Here is a 24,559-nt window from a genome sequence, read left to right as displayed (position 1 = left end):
GTTCAGAGTCAGCGGAGACTCAGAGAGCGTGAGAGGGGGAGATGGGAGGGAGAGAGAGAACTCATATCTGGACTTAATTGAGGTTCCAAAGTCTACATCCTTCTCTGCCTCTGCAGTGCCTTCCTGAGGGGTTTTCTCCCCTCTCCTGAAGAATCTTCCTGGTCTTCTCAACTGGTTAGGCACTGCTGACACTGCACCCACAGAGAAATTCAGAAATGTGCAAATTGTTGAGCTTAATAAGCAAAATCACAAATTTGATTGGGGAAGTTGTGAAAGAAGAGATGGTTTTCTCCAAAACAGATGGCATTGTGACTCTAGGCAGAAATCCTGCATGAACAGACTCTTGAGGATGCCTGAACTCGTAAGACCCCCCCAACATCACACCCCCAGGGAAAGCAGTGTGATATATGGTATGGTGGTGACAGACCCAGGGGTGCGGCTTTGGGTCTCTGGCAAGACAACTTACTTCACCTCTCTGAGCTGCAGCTCTCTCCTCTCTAAACCAGGCAAATGAGTTTTGTTTTTCTGTGGGTTTTTGTGTTCGTTTGTTTGCTTGTTTTGAGACAGGGTCTTGCCCTGTCACCCAGGCTGAAGTGCAGTGATGGGATCATTGGCTCACTGCAGCCTCAACCTCAGGGACTCAATTGATCCTCCCACCTCAGCCTCCCCAGTAGCTGGGACTATGGGTGTGTGCCACTACACCCAGCTAATTTTCTGTATATTTTTGTAGAGACAGGGTTTTGCTATCTTGCCCATGCTGGTCTGGAACTCCTGGGCTCAAGCAATCCACCCACCTTGGTTTCCCAAAGTGCTGGGATTACAGGCGTGAGCCACGGTGCCCAGCCACGTATGATTCTTCATAGGAGATAATCTCTTGAGAGGGCTCTGTTTTTTAATGCTTCACTTTTATACTTTCCAGAACAGCACAGCCCTTGTAAAAATTTATTAGCGTCAGTTAACCAAAAACCAAGAAGGGCATTAAGGTGAACATGTACTGACCTCATGCTAAGCGGTACACAGACCTCATGGGAACTAAAGCATGGCATATAAAACTGACGGGTGTTTAGTTTGAGGATTTTTTTTTTTTTTTTTTTTTTGACACGGAGTCTCGCTCTGTCGCCCAGGCTGGAGTGCAACGGCGCAATCTCGGCTCACTGCAAGCTCCGCCTCCCGGGTTCACGCCATTCTCCTGCCTCAGCCTCTCCGAGTAGCTGGGACTACAGGCGCCTGCCACCACGCCCGGCTAATTTTTTGTATTTTTAGTAGAGACGGGGTTTCACCGTGGTCTCGATCTCCTGACCTCGTGACCCGCCCGCCTCGGCCTCCCAAGTGCTGGGATTACAAACGTGAGCCACCGCGCCCGGCCAGTTTGAGGATTTTTAAGGGGCTGAATTCCTCATTAAGACTGTGGAAAGATGCCCCCAGTGTTGTTCCAGCTGACGCTCCAGATGAAGCAATGGAGGAGAAAAATGCTTTTCCGTGTTTGTCACTATCCCTGTGGCATTGCCCTGCCCAGTACAGCATTTTTCCGCTCGAGCAAAGGGTCTATGCATCCCCCCGGGCTCCCACCTAGGTGCTGTGGGAGGAAAGGGGAATGCCAGGTGTTGTCCATTGTTACTGCCTGCACCAAGGGAAGCCTCCTTCCTCTTCAGTGGAGGGTGATAGCAGGTTCCCCACCCTGGAAGAGAGTTGCTGCTTTGCCATGCCTTGATTCTGGTTGAGAGTCCCAAAGGATGACAGAATCACTTCCCTTGGGCCTCACTGCCAAATATAATCCACTTAATATTCTCCAAGTTTGAGGCCATAAGCCTGTGGTGCATCCCAGATGGGACCCCCCAGGCGATAGCGTCAACGTGGGAGCCAATGCGACTCAAAAGGAGGATGGGGCTTCTCACCTCCTCGTTGGGTAGGAAGTAGGTTAGCTGCTTGGAAAATGCAGGAACTGGCACTGAAGAGATCTGAGTCTGAACATATCCCTCACCCGTCAGTAGCACTGGGACCTTGTGCAATGTTAGTTTTCCCTTCCCTGCTTCAACTTAGATGGCTCGGGCCCTGAGAAAGTGATTCACAGCTGAAAAATAAATCAAAGTCCTCGTGTTCTAAAAAGGGTTTATGGAAGGAGAGGCAGCTGATGAAAGTCTAGAAAGAAGGCTGAACTTTTCCAAGGAGCACAATAAGCCATTTTTACCCTGCCTGTAATCCTCGGGGTAGAATCCCGCGAGTGGCTGAGGAGAGCACCCTTCCCGTCGTTGCTGTTTGTAAAGGCTAAATGATGTCATGCCAGCCTGCGTGAGCATATCAATCTGTATTTCTGAGTATGAACTGGACATGAGGGATGCATTGGTGCTCCAGCCCTCCAGATCAGTAAGACAACCAATGCAGAAACAAGCTCTTGGGCTCTCTCTTCTGCAAGAGGCTGTTAGCGATGTGCCCTCTGGGACAGCCTTGCCCAGGATGGCCCCAGCTGGGGAGCCTTTGGCTTCCATCTGGCGGCGTTCTATATTATCCCATCCTTCTGTCTCACCCTTCCTAGGTTCAGCTTCTCCGAAGAGTATGCAGCATTTGCTCAGTGGAGTTGTAAAATGTATTGGTAAAGTGCTCTGGGCTGACACGTTCCTTTGCTTCTTTCCTAAATGCCAGGCTCTGTGTGTTATTAGGGCCGTCTGTCGCTTCCCAGCGCCTCCTGAGGTGACTGCTTCCCTGACTTGGTGGCTGCTTAATATTCAGTGCCATTTCCTCCTCCCGACTGTCCTGGCGTGGGTGTGAGTGTGCCTGTGTGTGTGCTTGTACAGCAGTTGTTATCATGATGTACTTACTGGGTGTCTACTGATGGCTTTCCTTTCATTCTACTATTTTTTGGTTGACTTCTGTGAGCTGTGAGTCATCGGTGGTAACATTATGCATTGAATGGATTAGCTGGTATCTAAAAATAGCCAAGGCCCTCATGCAGGCGGCACATGAGCCTGTAGAGTCAGTCCCTTTGCAGCCAAGGCAGACCCGCTTGCCAACATTGAACATGCCGAGCTTGGTGGCGATGAATCCTAATGTATCAAAAAATAGATAGTTGGTGACTGCCCTGTGTGCAGAGCCCAGCCCTGGATTTGTGCCGCAGTTGTTGGTAATACACACTTCCTGTCTGTTCTGATGCTGGAAAGGCTCCAACAGAGAAACTATGTCAAACTACATTTTTGTCTGTGGGTCTTTGTATCTCTCTAAAAAAAAAAAAAAAAAAGGAGAAAAATGCTCTCCTCCAAACTTTATGTGCTATACGTGCCCCCAACTGGGTCATCTTACATGTTTTGATTCTCTCAGACTGTTGTTGTTGATAGCATTTAAAAAAAAATTAAAGACTATTGTTTAAAGCAGTTTTAGGTGTACATCAAGTAGAGAGAGGTCCCACACACGTAACAGTTTTCCCTGTTATTAAATCTTGCATTGGTGTGATAGATTGGTTACAACTGATGAGCCAGTACTGATACCTTATTTTTAACTAAAGTCCATAGTTTATACTACAATTCACTCTGTGTTGTATATGCTGTTTTTGATGAATTTATGATGTCATGTATCCAGCATTACAGTATTATACGGAACAGCTGTACCACCCTAAAAATTCCTTATGCATCAACTATTTGTCCCCCACACCCCACCTTAAACCTCTGGCATCCACTGATCATTTTACTTTCTCCATAGTTTTGCCTGTTCCAGAATGCCATGCAGTTGGAATCATCCAGTATGTCGCCTTTTCACATTGGCGTCTCTCACTTAGTGATATGCATTTCAGGTTCTTCCATGTCTTCTTGTTGCTCTGATAGCTCATTTCATTTTAGCACTGAATATTATGTTGTTCTTTAAGGCACATTTTTTTTTTGAGATAGGGTCTTGCTCTGTTGCCCAGGCTGGAGTGCAGTGACACCATAATACCTCACTGCAGCCTCGACCTCCTAGGCTCAAGCAATCCTCCCACCTCAGCCTCCCTAGTAACTGCAACCACAGGCACACACCACCATGCCCAGCTAATTTTTGTATTTTTTATAGAGACAGGGTCTTGCCATGTTGCCCAGGCTGCTCTTGAACTCCTGAGCTCATATGATCCTCCCACCTCAGGCCCCCAAAGTGCTGGGATTACAGGGATGAGCCACCCTGCCCTGCCTAAGGCACACACTTTAAGGCCCCAGAAAAGGAAGGCAAGTGAGCTAGAACCTGTGTGCCTAAGGGCTTCCATGTCACTACTGCTGTGGTCACTTACTGGACAGGGCTGAGCCTCCCCACAGGGCCTTCCCACAAGGGAGCTCTGTGAGCCACGCTACCACGCGTAAGAAAAACCCAGCTTTTAATTTGGGATTTGTGTTAGGAGGCGTCCCGGTGCTAGGGTGTGGGTTTACTGAACAACCCTGAAACACTTCCACCAAGGACTGAGTCAGGCTTTGCGTGAACATGATTCAGTGTTTTAAATAGAACACTCACAGAGATTCTTACACTCAGCCAAAGAGTTTTGACTGTTTTTATTAATGACTTTTAAACATTGCAGTAAATGGGTCTCTCGCTTACCCCCTTCATCTTTGAGACACGGTTTTCTGATTTTTTTCATGCTAAGAACGTAACCATGCAGATTAGCCTTCCAGGAAAGCAGACCGGTCTTTCTCTACAGGTAAAAACAAGACCGAGAATTTCACTTGCAGGCAAAGTTAAGAATGCCCAATTTAATAATTTCACCAAAAAACAAGACATACTTACTGAAACCTAGCTTATGAGAGATTTCATTGCTCCCAGCAACAGGCGAAATTTGTGTGTCTGGGATAGTGTCACGAAAAAAATGTTTCGTAAAACAGATGCCCTTCGCAATTTGTGAAAACAGGGACTCTTGTGAAGGAAAAGGGAGACATATTTAAACAACAGACGTTTTGTTTTCTTTCTATCTTGTTTTTGGTGATATGTACATATGTGTGTATATAGACATAGCACCAATCTAAGATTGAAATATACAATCAAACAGCTTAAATATGCGTGTATGTGCATAGTGTTTAGATACAGTAGTTATTGACTAAGTGGTGAAAGGAATTTTATGGAATTTTCATATAGAGGAGCTAAAATTTTTCTTAAAAGCCAGTCATTAGTCAGATTAGGAAGGTGACATTGAAAAAATCATTATGAGCCCAGAAGTGAGTCTGTGTTGTCTCCCTGTCTTGGTTCCTCCATCCAAAATGGGAGTTGGAGGTGACGGTTTTAGAGGAGTCGGTTTAGGGGGTTGGACGGAGGAAGGGGTAGGCAGACCCCTTATAACCACACTGATGAGCAAACGGGCTTGCTGGCAGCAGTGGGAGGAGGGAGGAAAAGAGTGGAGGAGGGTGGGAGGCGGTCCACCCCCAAAAGCAAGAGGTGCTGGCGACAGGGCATCCAGAGATAAAAGACAGAGGACCCGCAAGCTGACAAAAGTACAAAGGCCATCCCTGGGCGTGGTGGCTCACACCTGTAATCCCAGCACTTTGGGAGGCCGAGGCCAGTGGATCATCTGAGGTCAAGAGTTCAAGACCAGCCTGACCAACATGGTGAAAACCCGTCTCTACTAAATACAAAAAATTAGCCTGGTGTGGTGGCAGGTGCCTATAATCCCAGCTCCTTGGGAGGCTGAGGCAGGAGAATTGCTGGAACCTGGGAGGCAGAGGTTGCCATGAGCCAAGATTGCACCACTGCACTCTAGCCTTGGTGACAGAGTGAGACTCCGTCTCAAAAAGAAAGAAAGAAAGAAAGAAAGAAAAGTTATAAAGGCTATCCTACTTACTGCTTAGGATGTTTGAAACAGGATATATTTACTGGATGAAAAAATGAGCTACACTGAGCTGTCTGGCGTTATGTAACGTGCTTTGGTTATCTGTGGTACTGCTCCCATGAGTTTATTTTCATTGGGATTTCATCAGAAACCATTCTGGAAAATGTGCGGAACCCCAGCAAAATCATAAAATGACTTAATGATTACTAACACAGCTGCAGGAACAAGAGTGGAGAGAAAATAACTGAAGTATGATTCAATAAAATCATGACGACCTCAGCATCTGACAAGGTGAGGTGGCTATGGCTCCTCTGAGAAAGCTGCCTGTTAGGGGGTAAGCCACACCCTGGAGAAAGCACTGCTCCTCTGCCTGGGGAAGGTCATAGCCCACTTTAGTTCTGGCTGGTAAAAAAAAAAAACAAAACAAAACATAGGCAGTCTCTCTATTGCCCCCTGTTGTCCAGTTGTACCATTGCAATGTTTTTCCATACAGAAGGCAAACAGAACTATTCTTTCAGATTTTTTTTTTTTTTTTTTTAAGACGGAGTCTTGCACTGTCGCCCGGGCTGGGGTGCGATGGCGTGATCTTAGCTCACTGCAACCTCTGCCTCCCAGGTTCAAGCAATTCTCCTGCCTCAGCCTCCAGAGTAGCTGAGATTACAGGCGCCTGCTCCCATGCCTGGCTAATTTTTTTGTATTTTTAGTAGAAACAGGGTTTCACCATGTTGGCCAGGCTGGTCTCGAACTCCTGACCTCATGATCAGCCCGCCTCCACCTCCCAAAGTGGTGCGATTACAGGCGTCAGCCACCGTGCCCGGCCTCTTCTTTCAGATTTTAACTGATCACCTAGTACTTGCCAGGAAGTCTTTTAGACTCTGGAGATAGAACACTGAGTTTGGGGAAAGAGGCAAAACAGACAAATATACAAGTAAATAAAAAAGAATGCATAAGAAGATAACCAGTCCCTTTTGGCACCAGGGACTGGTTTCACGGAAGAAGATTTTTTGGCAGGATGGGAAGAGGGAGGGGGATGGTTTTGGGATGAAACTATTCCACCTCAGATCATCAGGCATTAGTTAGATTTTCATAAGGAGCGCACAACCTGGATTTCTTGCATGCACAGTTTACAATAGGGTTCATGCTCCTATGAGAATCTAATGCTAGTGACTGATCTGACAGGAGGCGGAGCTCAGTTGGGAATGGTCGCTCACCTCCATCTGTGCGGCCCAGTACCTAACAGGCCAAGCCTGTGTGCCAGTCTTGCTCTGGCACACAGGCTGGAGTGGTGCAGTAGCTCGAGTGACCCTCCCACCTCTGTAACCAAACCTAGGTTTGGCTGCTCACTACTCAAAAGCCAAATATGAGAGATGAGGTTGGTGAGAGGAAAAGCAGGTTTATTGGGAAAGGCAGCGAAATTGAGAAGATGATGAGCTAGCTTTCTAAACGGTCTGTTGCCTGGGGGTTGGGGATCCCTGGCATAAAGAGGAGAAGGGGCCAGGCTAGGTGGCTCATGCATGTAATCTCAGCACTTTGGGAGGCCGAGGCAAGAGGGCACTTGAGGCCAGGAGTTTTGAAACCAGCCAGGCCAACATAGCAAGGCTCCATCTCTACATAATAATCATTATCATCATCAACAAAACATTAGCTGGACATGGTGGTGCATGCATGTGGTCCCAACTACTCAGGCGGCTGAGTCAGGAGGATCTCTTGAGCCCAGGAGGTCAAGGTTGCAGTGAACCATGATCATGCTACTGCACTCCAGCCTGGGCAACAGAACAAGACCCTATCTGAAAAGAAAAAAAGAAGCTATGGAAACTAGAGGGTTGTTATTTTAAATAGAGCTGTCAGGAGAGTTCTCTCTGAAAAGGAGAGTGGGTGGCAACAGTACGTGAGGCAAAAAAGATTCCAAATGAATGGAGAGAGTAGCAGGTGCCCAGACAGAAGGCGCAAGAGGGGTTAAAGGACCAGCAAGGAGACCACTGTTGCTACAGTGTAGGGAGTAAGGGGCACATGCAGACCACATCAGGCTTGCACGTGGTGACTGAGTGAGTGAGACGCAGTTTGGCCAGGACAAAGGTGGTGGAGGTAGTAAAAAATAGTCTCATTCTAGGTGTATTTGGAAAAGGAACCCATACAGTTTGCTTATAATTGGCATGTATGTGAGGTAAGAGAAAGAGCAGAAGAAAGTGTGATTCCCAGGTCCTTGATTGAACAGCCGGAAGAATGGGATACCATTTATGGAGATGAGGAAGAACATGGAATGGCCACCGGGCAGGGGCACATCGGGAGGTCTGGTGTGTTTTAGGTCACTTTAAGTTTGAGTTGCCCATTCGACATCTGAGTGGACATCATCGGATAGCGTGGTCACTGGTGTCCAAATGTACTCTTGTTTTGCATGTATGTTCTCTCTCCTCATGGGAGGCAAGAAATTAGGTCTTAACCAATAGGTACTCTTCTAAGGTTCCTAACACTTAGCAGATGCTTGGTGTATATTTGTTGAACTTTTATTAAAACTGCAAAGCCTGAAATGTATCATTAGGAACACTCAATAATATTTTGAGGCCGGGCACAGTGGCTCACGCCTATAATCCCAGCACTTTAGGAGGCCAAGGCAGGCGGATCACTTGAGGTCAGGAGTTCAAGACTAGCCTGGCCAACATGGTAGAACCCCGTCTCTACTAAACATACAAAAATTAGCCAGGTGTGGTGGCTTATGCCTCCCAGCTACTCGGGAGGCTGAGGCAGGAGAATTGCTTGAACCCAGGAGGTGGAGGTTGCAGTGAGTCGAGATAGTGCCACTACATTCCAGCCTGGGCAACAGAGCAAGACTCCATCTCAAATAATAATAATAATAATAATAATAACAATATTTTGAAGCTCTCAGCATCATAGAGAACACCCACATGGGTCTTAAATTCAAGGAATTCACAGACTCGTTCCAGTTGAAGATGACATCATCCTACAAAATCACACCATCTCTGTTTCACATCCAAACCAGTCCCCGCTGGCATTGACAGCATGTTTTGAGATGGAGAAGGCTCCTCTCCAAGGGAATTTCAAGCAACAGATTGATTGATTATATATATTCTCACTGAAAAACCCCTCAGTGAGATTTCTTCATTAACTGTTAATGATCAGTTAACCTTTAAGAATGTTTATATCCTTATGGCAAACCTAATTATAAAATAAAAATAGATTTGCTATGAATACTTGAGTATTCATATTTGAGATGTGTGCAACAAGATTTAAACTTTCACCAAAGAAAGGGAAAAAAAACTTATTTTACTTCACATACATTCAGACCCCAAGGGGGGAAAAGTGCATTATCTAGATAGTTCACACTAATTAGTGAGGAGAAAACCAGCATTGGGCTGGCAGGCTATCCAATCTGTGCCTACAATGATCAGATTATCTGAATAATCTTCCACTCCCGCCTCAGCTTTCATGGACCCAGCTGATACCTGGTTGTGACATCTTTTCGCAGGGTGACACAGCTCCTTTGGTAGGAAGTAAAGGCAGAATTTAGGCAAAAAGAAACAAAGAGAAGCCTTTGAAGTGACTAAAGAAGAATCTCCCAAGCCTATCTAGGTTAACATAAATTCCATTAACAGGCCAGGCGGGCGTGGTGGCTCACGTCTGTAATCCTAGCATTTTGGGAGGCTGAGGCTCTCGGATTGCCTGAGGTCAGGAGTTCAAGACCAGCCTGGCCAACATGGTGAATGAAACCCCGTGTCTACTAAAAATATAAAAAATTAGCCAGGGGTGGTGGTGGGCGCCTGCAATCCCTGCTACTCGGGAGGCTGAGGCAGGAGAATCGCTCGAATCCAGGAGGCAGAGATTGCAGTGAGCTGAGATGGTGCCACTGCACTCCAACCTGGGTGACAGAGCAAGACTCTGTCTCAAAAGAAAAAAAAAAAATTCCATTAACATCATCTTATTTTAGTGCGCATCTCAAATATTCTCTCTCTCTACCGCTTTTCTCTCATGAGGTTTTTCGGCAGGCTATTCTAGCTATGGTTCACACCACAGCATTTAATTCTAAGGCCTGTCTTTGGAGATTTGGAGTTTGGTTTGGTTTGGTTTTGAGAGACAGAGTCTTGCTCTGGCTCACAGGCTGGAGTGGTGCAGTAGCTCGAGTGACCCTCCTACCTCTGTAACTGAACTTAGGTTTGGCTGCTCACCACTCAAAAGCCAAACACGAGAGATGAGGTTGGTGAGAGGAAAAGCAGGTTTATTGGAAAAGGCAGCAAAATTGAGAAAATAATGAGCTAGCCTTCTAAAGTACCATCTCCAGGCCGGGCATAGTAGCTCACACCTGTAATCCCAGCACTTTGGGAGGCCAAGGCAGGCGGATCACCTAAGGTCAGGAGTTTAAGACCAGCCTGACCAACATGGTGAAACACTGTCTCTACTAAAAAATACAAAAATTAGCCAGGTGTGGTGGCACATGCCTGTAGTCCCAGCTACTCAGGAGGCCAGGGCAGGAAAATAGCTTGAACCCAGGAGGCAGAGGTTGCAGTGAGCTGAGACTGTACCACTGCACTCCAGCCTGGGCAGCAGAGTGAGAATCCATCTCAAGAAATAATAATAACAATTTCGTAAAAATTAAGTACCATCTCCAAGTTTTTAGGCTTGTTGGACGGTTTTTATGGGAGGGGGGTATGGGGGAGACAAGGGGGTTGGTATCGAGGAGACTGAGGACCACAGACATTTGGGCACCAGTGAGGGTTCGAGAAGATTGAGAACTTCTTTGTCCTTGGTCAGGTCACAATGCTCCTTTAGTCTTTTGTATTTTTAGTAGAGGGTTTCACCGTGTTGGCCAGACTAGTCTCTAACTCCTGACCTCAGGTGATCCTTTCGCCTCAGCCTCCCAAAAAGTGCCGAGATTACAGGCGTGAGCCACCGTGCCCAGCCACTCCTATCAGTCTTTAACAATATATAGTTAGTTGTTTGTATACTTCCCCTTTAATCCCAGAATTAGTTTCTAAAAGTACATGATTGTTTGTGTGTATTATCTCAGTGCTGTAAAATTATCCTAGCCTACATGCAGGAAAGGGTAAAACCCTTTTAACAAAAATGGAGTTAGTTATGTTCGTTCTTTTGCTATTTCACAGTTACACCTCAGCCTCCCAAAGTGCTGGGATTACAAGAGTGGTGTCTTTGGAGTTTTGAGATGCGGAAATAATGAAAGGCTTTCAAAATGTCCAGCAACATTATGAAGTCTTCAGTGGGAAACACGTGTATCTGTATCCTGGCTTTTGCAGTAATCAATTATAGTACCTGTTATAAAGAGCTTGTAGACATGTCTTAATGATTCTACAGATACTTGGTAATGTGGAAATCCTCAGATAGGTTTATCTGTGAGCACACAGTAGATGTTATTTTCAGAAAATTAAATATTGCCTGCCCTGCGAAGTGTGTATAATGTGGCTCACACACCAGGGGCCCCTCCATGGGTAGATGTCCGACCATCTGCCAGCAAGGAGGCAGGGAATTATCCGGGAACACGCAGAACCAGAAAAGAGGCTGACATGTTTGGAAATAAGGCTTCTGGTCTTCTGAATGTCACATTACCTCTGCCTGGTGTTGGGCAAGAATAAGCAAACCGCAACTCTGGTAGAGAGTCTTACGAGACAGATATTAACACCTGAGAGTTTTATTTTTATGACTTGGATTTGCAGCAAAACAATCTCCACTTGATGTGGGATTGGTTTCCTTCTGTTCAGTTTATGTTGTTAATGGCTCTAAGAGGTTTGCAAGAGGATCTATGGAGCCAGTTCCAGATTGGTCCTCCTACTTAGAATACAGTGGGTATTCCCATCTGATATGCTCACTTGTAAGTATATTTGTCTATGTATATATGCACATATATGTTTGTGTGTGTGTGATGTAAATGTAGCTTTGAAACCAAATAGTGTCACACACTTGTACAGGGTAACTAGAATTGTAGGAGTGGCTATAAGGCAGACACTACATCACAATTATCTGTACCATGGAACAAGCCCATGAGCTCATGCCTTTGGATCCTACTTAGTCAACATTCACTACAGTTGGGGGGTAGCGGGAATGCTTAGTTCATCTCTTTTGGTGGCATTGTAATGTCTTTGCTCACAAGGATAGAGGTCAGGAGTCACAGAAAAAAGAAAATGGGTTTGGGGGCCAATGACTGGGATAAAATCCTAAACCCATTAGCTAATAGCTATGACATTAGGCAAGTGACTTAATCTCTCTGTGACTATTCGTAAAATTTATAAAATTGGAAGAGCAATACTATTCCATACTAATACTATTGTGAACTTTAAACAAAATACTTTTTGTAAAGTTTGTACCTGAGAGCTTGACAGAGAGTAGGCACTCAAAAACTTTTAGCTTGCTTCATATTATAAAAATAGCCCAGAACAATGAAACTTTCCTCCCAGTAATACACACAGGTGTATGGGTTCATGCTTACAGGCTGCCATATGAATGTATTCAAGTTGTCTCTTCTAAAAATATGCCTTGTATGGATCCAGTAAAGTCTGTCATTCTAGAAATGTGTCAGAACTAGATCAATCAGAGTTAACAAAGGAAACGAAGACGAAGTAGAAAAGCCACAATCTGTGGAAATCTACTACTTTTAAAGTTTTTTTGGTACTTCAATTATGCATGTGTATTTTTGTGTGTCTGAATGTGTATAAAATCCAATGGAGGCCGGGCACGGTGGCTCACGCCTGTAATCCCAGCACTTTGGGAGGCAGAGGCGGGTGGATCATGAGGTGAGGATATCGGGACCATCCTGGCCAACATGGTGAAACCCCGTCTCCACTAAAAATATAAAAATTAGCCGGGCGTGGTGGTGGTGGTGCATGCCTGTAGTCCCAGCTACTTGGGAGTCTGAGGCAGGAGACTCGCTTGAACCCGGGAGGCGGAGATTGCAGTGAGCTGAGATCGTGCCACTGCACTCCAGCCTGGGCGACAGAGCAAGACTCCCTCTCACAAAAAGAAAAAAAAAATCCAACAGAATATTTTAAATATTGTTACATATAGCCAATATTCATTTAGATTCACCACATACCAACCATTTTCATTCCTCTTCATTCCTCCCTGTACAAACTTTAATCTAGATTTGTTTTTTCTCTACCTAAAGAATACCTTTTAGTATTTTCTATAATGCAGATCTGTTGGTGGTGGATTCTTTTAATTACTGTTTGTCTGAACATGTCTCTATTTTGCCTTCATTCTGGAACGATCTTTTTGCTCATATAGAATTCTCGATTGGCAATTCTTTTTCTTTAGCACTGTAAAGATATTCCATTGTCTCCATTGTCTGCTGGCTTCCATTATTTTTGTTGAGATGTAAACTGTGAGTTCAATTGTTGCTTATTTGGAGGTAATATGTATTTTGTTCTAGAGGCTTTTTTTTTTTAATGGAGTTTCTCTGTTGTTGTCCAGGCTGGAGTGTGATGGAATGATCTTGGCTTACTGCAACCTCCGCCTCCCGGGTTCAAGTGATTCTCCTGCCTCAGCCCCCTGAGTAGCTGGGATTACAGGCTCCTGCCACCATGCCCAGCTAATTTTTGTATTTTTAGTAGAGACGGGGTTTCACCATGTTGGCCAGGCTGGTCTCAAACTCCTGACCTCAGGTGATCCACCCACCTCAGCCTCCCAAAGTGCTGGGATTACAGGCAGGAGCCACCACGCCCAGCTGTTCTAGAGGCTTTTAATGATGTTTTTTCCTGTTTAGTTTACAAGATGTCTTTGATTTATAGCAGTTTAATTCTCATCTGCCTCAGTGAGGATTTCTTTTTATTTTTCCTGTTTGGGGCTAGGCCTTCTTGAAACTGTCTTATTATCCTTCTTCAGTTTGGGAAAATTCTTCACCATTACCTCCTCAAGTATTAACTTCTGCCCTATTACCTCCCTCTCTTCCTCCTCCTAGGATTCATATTATGTGTCTGTTAGCCCCTCTCAACGTATCCTATCTGTCTGCTACCCTCTCCTCCATATTAACCATCTTTTTGTCTCTATGTTCACTCTGTGGAGTCTCTTCTAAAGCTCTAATTAGAGAATCTGGCTCCTGAATTATTTCTTAATCCGTGTCTATTCAACTGGAAAACTCATTGCATTCTTGATTTCAATGGGCGTATATTTTAATTCTACAATTCTCATAGATCTTTTTTTAATTAATTAATTATTTTTTTTTTGGAGACAGGGTCTCACTCTGTTGCCCATGCTGCAGTGCAGTCTCGTGATCATAGCTCACTGCAGCCTCTAACTCCTGGGGTCAAGATCCTCCTGCCTCAGCCTCCTGAGTAGTTGGGACTACAGGCGCACATCACCACACTAGGCTATTTTTTAAAAAAATTTCTGTAGAAACAGGATCTCACTTTGTTGCCCGGACTGGTCTGAAACTCCTGGCCTCAAGTGATCTTCCCCGTCTCAGCCTCCCAAAGTGTTGGGATTACAGGCATAAGCCACCATGCCTGGCTTCATGGATCTTTTAAAAACAGATTCTAGTTTCCTATCAAAATTCTCAAGCTGTCTTTAATCTTCTTAATTATTGTAATCATAGTCATTGTAAAGTCTGTATGTATGACTCTATATGAGAAGCCCTGGTGCATCTGTTTTTAAGATCTGATGTTTTACTAGTGCTTATACATGATATCTGGTCTCCTCATGACCACCACCCCCCTTTTTAAATTGAATGCTTTTATTTGCAAAATTGTGAAAATAATTCACAACCTTAATCCAGTTTTAGGAACTCAGATGAGTCAAATCTGAGCTTCAGACCTTGAAAGGCCTGTTGGCTTGTGGTTCACCGTCACCTCTAAGGGACAGTGCTTTGGGATCACAACGCAAAAGAATGGGGTTCACCAGAGAGCACTCTCCCTTGGTGTATCCCGAACTCCATTACCTGTTCCCTATGCTCTTAACACTATCAAAAGCCCACTTGGTTTCCAAACTGTTCCACTTTGGAACGTTCAAGTGTCTTCAGCAGAAAACAGGCCCCCAACACCAGCTTCACCTCTCTGGGCCATCATCTTTTCCTGATCCAACCCAGGAACTTTGTGTGTGTGTGTGTGTGTGACGGAGTTTCACTCTGTCGCCCAGGCTGGAGCGAAGTAGCATGATCTCGGCTCACTGCAGCCTCCGCCTCCCGGGTTCAAGTGATTCTCCTGCCTCAGCCTCCTGAGTAGCTGGGATTATAGGCGCCTGCCACCACACCTAGCTAATTTTTGTATTTTTAGTAGAGACGGAGTTTCACCATGCTGGCCAGGCTGGTGTCAGAGTAAAGTGGCACAATCTTGGCTCACTGCAACCACTGTCCCCAGATTCGAGCGATTCCCCTGCCTCAGCCTCCTGAGTAGCTGGGATTATAGGGGCCCACCACCACACCCGGCTAAGTTTTGTATTTTAAGTAGAGATGGGGTTTTGCCATGGTAGCCAGGCTGGTCTCAAACTCCTGACCTCAGGTGATCCACGCGCCTTGGCCTCCCAAAGTGCTGGGATTACAGGCATGAGCCACCACGCCTGGCCTTTTTAACTATCTTATTTGCTGTCCAGTACTATAAGAAAAAAATTTAAACATTTTGTCCAGAGTTTTTAAATTTATTTGTTTGCTTATATTTTTGTTCAGCGTTTTTAGTTGTCCTCAGAAGGAGGGTTGGTCCAAATTACCTAGTCTACTACATCTAGAAAGGACATTGAAAATTGACTTTTTTTTTTTTTTTTTTTTTTTTTGAGACGGGGTCTCACTCTGTGGCCCAGGCTGGATCACCCGGTGTCACGATCTCGGCTCACTGCAACATCTGCCTCCTGGGTTCAAGCAATTCTCGTGTCTCAGCCTCCCAAGTAGCTGGGATTACAGGTGCCCGCCACCACGTATGGCTAATTTTGTTTTTATTTTTAGTGGAGACGGGGTTTCGCCATGTTGGCCAGGCTGGTCTTGAACTCCTGACCTCAAATGATCCACCCACCTTGGCCTCCCAAAGTGCTGGGATTACAGGCATGAGCCACTGTGTCCAGCCACCCAGCATCCTTTTAGGGGCTGGGGACTCAGTGATAAACACACCGTGCCTGCTTCTTGGAACTCACTCACAGTCTCACTCTGATCCGTGTTTAGTCCTGTCCTGTATGATAATAGCGGTTGTCCATTGAGCTCATAAAATCTAAGACCGCACTGGGCTTCTAAGCCACCCGCAGAGCCTAGCTCGGCGCTGAAAGCTAAGTGGGTGCTCTGTCATTGCTGGGGTTAGATTGACGGTTCTAACAGAGACCAGCTATAGAGCTAACACTTGATGGAATATTTAGAATATTGATGGCCTTTTCACTGGCTTCTGCCTATGGTAAGTACAGGTACAACCCAAAGCGAAGAGCCTCATTTATAGTGTGTGGCTGGGGGAGAGGGAGGTTTGCGAACTGAGTCATTTTTCCCCCATTCAGCCTGTGTGTGTCTGTGTGTGTATGTGTGAGTTCATACCTGTATGTGTGCATAAAATCAAACAAGAATAAAATGTTTTCCTTTGTTCCCTTCCTTCTTCCTCTCTCTGTCTCTCCCTGTTTCCACAGGTCAGCGTTGAAGTTTTGGTAGAGTATCCTTTTTTTGTGTTTGGACAGGGCTGGTCATCCTGCTGTCCGGAGAGAACCAGCCAGCTCTTTGATTTGCCGTGTTCCAAACTCTCAGTTGGGGATGTCTGCATCTCGCTTACCCTCAAAAACCTGAAGAATGGCTCTGTTAAAAAGGGCCAGCCGGTGGATCCCGCCAGCGTCCTGCTGAAGCACTCAAAGGCCGACGGCCTGGCGGGCAGCAGACACAGGTATGCCGAGCAGGAAAACGGAATCAACCAGGGGAGTGCCCAGATGCTCTCTGAGAATGGCGAACTGAAGTTTCCAGAGAAAATGGGATTGCCTGCAGCGCCCTTCCTCACCAAAATAGAACCCAGCAAGCCTGCGGCAACGAGGAAGAGGAGGTGGTCGGCGCCGGAGAGCCGCAAACTGGAGAAGTCAGAAGACGAACCACCTTTGACTCTTCCTAAGCCTTCTCTAATTCCTCAGGAGGTTAAGATTTGCATTGAAGGCCGGTCTAATGTAGGCAAGTAGAGGCAGCGTGGGGGAAAGGAAACGTGGCTCTCCCTTATCATTTGTATCCAGATTACTGTACTGTAGGCTAAAATAACACAGTATTTACATGTTATCCTCTTAATTTTAGGTTTCTGTTCTAACCTTGTCATTAGAGTTACAGCAGGTGTGTCACAGGAGACTGGTGCATATGCTTTTTCCACGAGTGTCTGTCAGTGAGCGGGCGGGAGGAAGGGCACAGCAGGAGCGGTCAGGGCTCCAGGCATCCCCGGGGAAGAAAGGAACGGGGCTTCACAGCGCCTGCCTTCTCTAGCGGCACAGAAGCAGCCAAGGGCGCTGACTCCCGCTAGTGTCAGGAGAAAAGTCCCGTGGGAAGGGTCCTGCAGGGGTGCAGGGGTGCACGCATGTGCGGGTGCACAGGCGCTGTGGCGGCGAGTGAGGGTCTCTTTTTCTCTGCCTCCCTCTGCCTCACTCTCTTGCTATCGGCATGGGCCGGGGGGATTCAGAGCAGTGTCCTCCTGGGGTTCCCACGTGCAAAATCAACATCAGGAACCCAGCTTCAGGGCATCGCGGAGACGCGTCAGATGGCAGATTTGGAAAGTTAACCATTTAAGAGAACATTTTTCTCTCCAACATATTTTACAATAAAAGCAACTTTTAATCGTATAGATATATATTTCCCCCTATGGGGCCTGACTGCACTGATATATTTTTTTTTTAAAGAGCAACTGCCACATGCGGGATTTCATTTCTGCTTTTTACTAGTGCAGCGATGTCACCAGGGTGTTGTGGTGGACAGGGAAGCCCCTGCTGTCATGGCCCCACATGGGGTAAGGGGGGTTGGGGGTAAGGGCGAGGGAGAGAGCGAACACCCACGCTGGTTTCTGTGCAGTGTTAGGAAAACCAATCAGGTTATTGCATTGACTTCACTCCCAAGAGGTAGATGCAAACTGCCCTTCAGTGAGAGCAACAGAAGCTCTTCACGTTGAGTTTGCAAAATCTTTTTGTCTTTGAACTCTAGTACTGTTTATAGTTCATGACTATGGACAACTCGGGTGCCACTTTTTTTTTTCAGTTTCCAGTGTGACATGAGGAATTAGATTTTGAAGATGAGCATATATTACTATCTTTAAGCATTTAAAAATACTGTTCACACTTTATTACCAAGCATCTTGGTCTCTCATTCAACAAGTACTGTATCTCACTTTAAACTCTTTGGGAAAAAACAAAAAACAAAAGTAAGTTGCTTTCTTTTTTTCAACACTGTAACTACATTTCAGCTCTGCAGAATTGCTGAAGAGCAAGATATTGAAAGTTTCAATGTGGTTTAAAGGGATGAATGTGAATTATGAACTAGTATGTGACAATAAATGACCACCAAGTACTACCTGACGGGAGGCACTTTTCACTTTGATGTCTGAGAATCAGTTCAAGGCATATGCAGAGTTGGCAGAGAAACTGAGAGAAAAGGGATGGAGAAGAGAATACTCATTTTTGTCCAGTGTTTTTCTTTTTAAGATGAACTTTTAAAGAACCTTGCGATTTGCACATATTGAGTTTATAATTTGTGTGATATTCCTGCAGTTTTTATCCAATAACATTGTGGGAAAGGTTTGGGGGACTGAACGAGCATAAATAAATGTAGCAAAATTTCTTTCTAACCTGCCTAAACTCTAGGCCATTTTATAAGGTTATGTTCCTTTGAAAATTCATTTTGGTCTTTTTACCACATCTGTCACAAAAAGCCAGTTCTTAGCGGGCTCTTAGAAACTCTGAGAATTTTCTTCAGATTCATTGAGAGAGTTTTCCATAAAGACATTTATATATGTGAGCAAGATTTTTTTTAAACAATTACTTTATTATTGTTGTTATTAATGTTATTTTCAGAATGGCTTTTTTTTTCTATTCAAAATCAAATCGAGATTTAATGTTTGGTACAAACCCAGAAAGGGTATTTCATAGTTTTTAAACCTTTCATTCCCAGAGATCTGAAATATCATTTGTGGGTTTTGAATGCATCTTTACAGTGCTTTAAAAAAAAGTTTTATAAGTAGGGAGAAATTTTTAAATATTCTTACTTGGATGGCTGCAACTAACCGGAACAAATACCTGATTTTTCTTTTACCCATATGAAAATAGTACTTCCTTCATTTCACAAATTAAAAAAAAAAAAAATCTGATATCAACCCACATTTTGGCTGTCTAGTATTCATTTACATTTAGGGCTTACCAGGACTAATGATTTTTATAAACCGTTTTCTGGGGTGTACCAAAAACATTTGAATAGGTTTAGAATAGCTAGAATAGTTCCTTGACTTTCCTCGAATTTCATTACCCACTCAGCATGCTTGCAGAGAGCTGGGTGGGCTCATTCTTGCAGTCATACTGCTTATTTAGTGCTGTATTTTTTAAATGTTTCTGTTCAGAGAACTTGCTTAATCTTCCATATATTCTGCTCAGGGCACTTGCAATTATTAGGTTTTGTTTTTCTTTTTGTTTTTTAACCTTTGATGGTAAGAGGAATACGGGCTGCCACACAGACTTTGTTCTCATTAGTATCACTATTTACAACTCATGTGGACTCAGAAAAATACACACCACCTTTTGGCTTACTTCGAGTATTGAACTGACTGGATCCACTAAACCAACACTAAGATGGGAAAACACACGTGGTTTGGAGCAATAGGAACATCATCATCATTTTTGTGGTTCTATTTCAGGTATAGGAATTATAAAATAATTGGTTCTTTCTAAACACTTGTCCCATTTCATTCTCTTGCTTTTTTAGCATGTGCAATACTTTCTGTGCCAATAGAGTCTGACCAGTGTGCTATATAGTTAAAGCTCATTCCCTTTTGGCTTTTTCCTTGTTTGGTTGATTTTCCCCATTCTGGCCAGAGCAGGGCTGGAGGGAAGGAGCCAGGAGGGAGAGAGCCTCCCACCTTTCCCCTGCTGCGGATGCTGAGTGCTGGGGCGGGGAGCCTTCAGGAGCCCCGTGCGTCTGCCGCCACGTTGCAGAAAGAGCCAGCCAAGGAGACCTGGGGGAGGAGCCGCAGTGTTCCCTGTCACCACACGGAATAGTGAATGTGGAGTGTGGAGAGGAAGGAGGCAGATTCATTTCTAAGACACACTCTGGAGCCATGTAGCCTGGAGTCAACCCATTTTCCACGGTCTTTTCTGCAAGTGGGCAGGCCCCTCCTCGGGGTCTGTGTCCTTGAGACTTGGAGCCCTGCCTCTGAGCCTGGACGGGAAGTGCGGCCTGTTGTGTGTGTGCGTTCTGAGCGTGCTGGCCAGTGGCTGTGGAGGGGACCACCTGCCACCCACGGTCACCACTTCCTTGTGGCAGCTTTCTCTTCAAATAGGAAGAACGCACAGAGGGCAGGAGCCTCCTGTTTGCAGACGTTGGCGGGCCCCGAGGTTCCCAGAGCAGCCTCTGTCACCGTTTCTGTGTAGCAAACATTAACGATGACAGGGGTAGAAATTCTTCGGTGCCGTTCAGCTTACAAGGATCAGCCATGTGCCTCTGTACCATGTCCACTTTGCAATATTTACCGACAGCCGTCTTTTGTTCTTTCTTTCCTGTTTTCCATTTTTAAACTAACAACAGCAGGCCTTTTGCGTTTACAATGGAACACAATCACCAAGAAATTAGTCAGGGCGAAAAGAAAAAAATATAATATGAATAAGAAACCAACAAACAAGAACCTCTCTAGGGATTTCTAAATATATAAAATGACTGTTCCTTAGAATGTTTAACTTAAGAATTATTTCGGTTTGCCTAGGCCACACTGGGGCAGAGGGGGGAGGGAGGGATACAGAGATGGATGCCACTTACCTCAGATCTTTTAAAGTGGAAATCCAAATTGCATTTTCATTTGGACTTTCAGGATAATTTTCTATGTCGGTCAATTTTTCATTTTCCCTAACTCACCCAGTTTAGTTTGAGATGATTTGATTTCTGTTGTTGTTGATCCCATTTCTAACTCGGAATTGTGAGCCTCTATGTTTTCTGTTAGGTGAGTGTGTTGGGTTTTTTCCCCCCACCAGGAAGTGGCAGCATCCCTCCTTCTCCCCTAAAGGGACTCTGCGGAACCTTTCACACCTCTTTCTCAGGGACGGGGCTGGTGTGTGTGTGGTACACTGATGTGTCCAGAAGCAGCACTTTGACTGCTCTGGAGTAGGGTTGTACAATTTCAAGGAATGTTTGGATTTCCTGCATCTTGTGGATTACTCCTTAGATACCGCATAGATTGCAATATAATGCTGCATGTTCAAGATGAACAGTAGCTCCTAGTAATCATAAAATCCACTCTTTGCACATAGTTTGATCTTTACTGAAATATGTTGCCAAAATTTATTTTTGTTGTTGTAGCTCTGGATTTTGTTTTGTTTTGTTTTTTTAAGGAAACGATTGACAATACCCTTTAACATCTGTGACTACTAAGGAAACCTATTTCTTTCATAGAGAGAAAAATCTCCAATGCTTTTGAAGACACTAATGCCATGCTATTTCAGATATGGGTGAGGAAGCAGAGCTCTCGGGACCGAAGGCCAGGCTTCTTGAGCTGTGTTGGTTGTCATGGCTACTGTTTCATGAACCACAAGCTGCTCAACAGACTGGTCTGTTGCCTTCTGAAACCCTTTGCACTTCAATTTGCACCAGGTGAAAACAGGGCCGGCAGACTCCGTGGCCCAATTCGGTTTCTTCGGTGGTGATATGAAAGGAAAGAGAATTACACTTTTTTTTTTTTTTTTTAAAGTGGCGTGGAGGCCTTTGCTTCCACATTTGTTTTTAACCCAGAATTTCTGAAATAGAGAATTTAAGAACACATCAAGTAATAAATATACAGAGAATATACTTTTTTATAAAGCACATGCATCTGCTATTGTGTTGGGTTGGTTTCCTCTCTTTTCCACGGACAGTGTTGTGTTTCTGGCATAGGGAAACTCCAAACAACTTGCACACCTCTACTCCGGAGCTGAGATTTCTTTTACATAGATGACCTCGCTTCAAATATGTTACCTTACTGATAGGATCTTTTCTTGTAGCACTATACCTTGTGGGAACTTTTTTTTTTTAATGTACACCTAATTTGAGAAGCTGAAGAAAACAAAATTTTGAAGCACTCACTTTGAGGAGTACAGGTAATGTTTTAAAAAATTGCACAAAAGAAAAATGAATGTCGAAATGATTCATTCAGTGTTTGAAAGATATGGATCTGTTGAAACAACGAGTTTCATACTTTGTTTGTAAAAAAAAAAAATAATAAAGCAGAGAAGGGTTGAAAGTTACATGTTTTTTTGTATATAGAAATTTGTCATGTCTAAATGATCAGATTTGTATGGTTATGGCCTGGAAGAATTACTACGTAAAAGGCTCTTAAACTATACCTATGCTTATTGTTCTTTTTGTTACACATAGCCCTCGTCTGAGGGAGGGGAACTCGGTATTCTGCGATTTGAGAATACTGTTCATTCCTATGCTGAAAGTACTTCTCTGAGCTCCCTTCTTAGTCTAAACTCTTAAGCCATTGCAACTTCTTTTTCTTCAGAGATGATGTTTGACATTTTCAGCACTTCCTGTTCCTATAAACCCAAAGAATATAATCTTGAACACGAAGTGTTTGTAACAAGGGATCCAGGCTACCAATCAAACAGGACTCACTATGGGGACAAAAAAAAAAAATTATTTCACCTTCTTTCCCCCCACACCTCATTTAAATAGGGGGGGGTGAAAACATGATTTCAATGTAAATGCCTCATTTTACTTTAGTTTTATTTTCATTTTTATTTAATATAAAGAGGCCAAAATAAATGCGGAGCAACTTCTCAGAATAGTATTCCTGTCCAAAAATCAAGCCGGACAGTGGAAACTGGACAGCTGTGGGGATATTAAGCACCCCCACTTACAATTCTTAAATTCAGAATCTCGTCCCCTCCCTTCTCGTTGAAGGCAATTGTTCTGGTAGCTAACTTTCTCCTGTGTAATGGCGGGAGGGAACACCGGCTTCAGTTTTTCATGTCCCCATGACTTGCATACAAATGGTTCAACTGTATTAAAATTAAGTGCATTTGGCCAATAGGTAGTATCTATACAATAACAATCTCTAAGAATTTCCATAACTTTTCTTATCTGAAAGGACTCAAGTCTTCCACTGCAGATACATTGGAGGCTTCACCCACGTTTTCTTTCCCTTTAGTTTGTTTGCTGTCTGGATGGCCAATGAGCCTGTCTCCTTTTCTGTGGCCAATCTGAAGGCCTTCGTTGGAAGTGTTGTTTACAGTAATCCTTACCAAGATAACATACTGTCCTCCAGAATACCAAGTATTAGGTGACACTAGCTCAAGCTGTTGTCTTCAGAGCAGTTACCAAGAAGCTCGGTGCACAGGTTTTCTCTGGCTCTTACAGGAACCACCTACTCTTTCAGTTTTCTGGTCCAGGAGTGGGGTAAATCCTTTAGTTAGTGCATTTGAACTTGATACCTGTGCATTCAGTTCTGTGAATACTGCCCTTTTTGGCGGGGTTTCTTCATCTCCCCAGCCTGAACTGCTCAACTCTAAACCCAAATTAGTGTCAGCCGAAAGGAGGTTTCAAGATAGTCCTGTCAGTATTTGTGGTGACCTTCAGATTAGACAGTCTTCATTTCCAGCCAGTGGAGTCCTGGCTCCAGAGCCATCTCTGAGACTCGTACCACTGGATGTTTTAATATCAGATCATTACCCACCAAACTTCCAATCGTATGCCTCCCACAGGCCAAGGGAGAACAGACACCAGAACTTGGATTGAGGGCACTACCAGACTGACATGGCCAGTACAGAGGAGAACTAGGGAAGGAATGATGTTTTGCACCTTATTGAAAAGAAAATTTTAAGTGCATACATAATAGTTAAGAGCTTTTATTGTGACAGGAGAACTTTTTTCCATATGCGTGCATACTCTCTGTAATTCCAGTGTAAAATATTGTACTTGCACTAGCTTTTTTAAAACAAATATTAAAAAATGGAAGAATTCATATTCTATTTTCTAATCGTGGTGTGTCTATTTGTAGGATACACTCGAGTCTGTTTATTGAATTTTATGGTCCCTTTCTTTGATGGTGCTTGCAGGTTTTCTAGGTAGAAATTATTTCATTATTATAATAAAACAATGTTTGATTCAAAATTTGAACAAAATTGTTTTAAATAAATTGTCTGTATACCAGTACAAGTTTATTGTTTCAGTATACTCGTACTAATAAAATAACAGTGCCAATTGCAGATGTGTGTCTTTGCCTTCTGTTGGGTCCTCAAAGAAGAGGCTAGGAAAAGAGTGCTAATTCCTCCTCCTTAGTGACCCCCGCTCACGAGTTCTCCCTGGGTAGGTCAGAGGTGGGGAGGTGTGACATGAGGCATTGCCTTCACTGCTAGTGTTTGGGGGGGAAGAGTATATGTGAGATGAGGTTCTAATAAAAGGCACACAGCCACACCTGATGTCTTGGTTTCTTCAGTTCACGTTTATGCCTCCTAGCTGAACGCTGCTATTCACAAGAGGTATATTTGTCTTTAAACGTGGTAGCTTTGTGGGCTCCTGTGGCATAATCTATACACTCTTTACAGATTTGCTCTCAACTGATTAGTGGTCTGAAAGTGGAAAATTTATTTTTATTTCCTGTAATTCAAGCTCTTTAGAAATTCAGGGAGCAGGCTGGGCACAGTGGCTCACACCTGTAATCCCAACAGTTGGGGAGGCTGAGG

At 44.3% G+C, this 24,559-nt stretch overlaps 1 protein-coding gene across 1 annotated transcript in view; it reads left to right on the top strand.

The window, feature by feature from the left end:
• Positions 1 to 24,080, top strand: part of ATXN1 (ataxin 1) — a 29,578-nt gene extending 5,498 nt beyond the window's left edge. Inside the window, exon 2 of the mRNA XM_032140472.2 lies at positions 16,316 to 24,080. Coding sequence (XP_031996363.1) covers positions 16,316 to 16,846 — 531 coding nt within the window. The 3' untranslated portion in view covers positions 16,847 to 24,080. The remainder of the gene's footprint in view (positions 1 to 16,315) is intronic.
• The last annotated feature ends 479 nt before the right edge of the window (positions 24,081 to 24,559 follow it).

This window comes from Hylobates moloch, unplaced genomic scaffold, assembly GCF_009828535.3.
Source record: "Hylobates moloch isolate HMO894 unplaced genomic scaffold, HMol_V3 SCAFFOLD_20, whole genome shotgun sequence".
NCBI lineage: Eukaryota > Metazoa > Chordata > Mammalia > Primates > Hylobatidae > Hylobates > Hylobates moloch.
The sequence above is the reverse complement of the archived record's forward strand: the minus strand, read 5'-3'. Positions and strand labels throughout refer to the sequence as shown.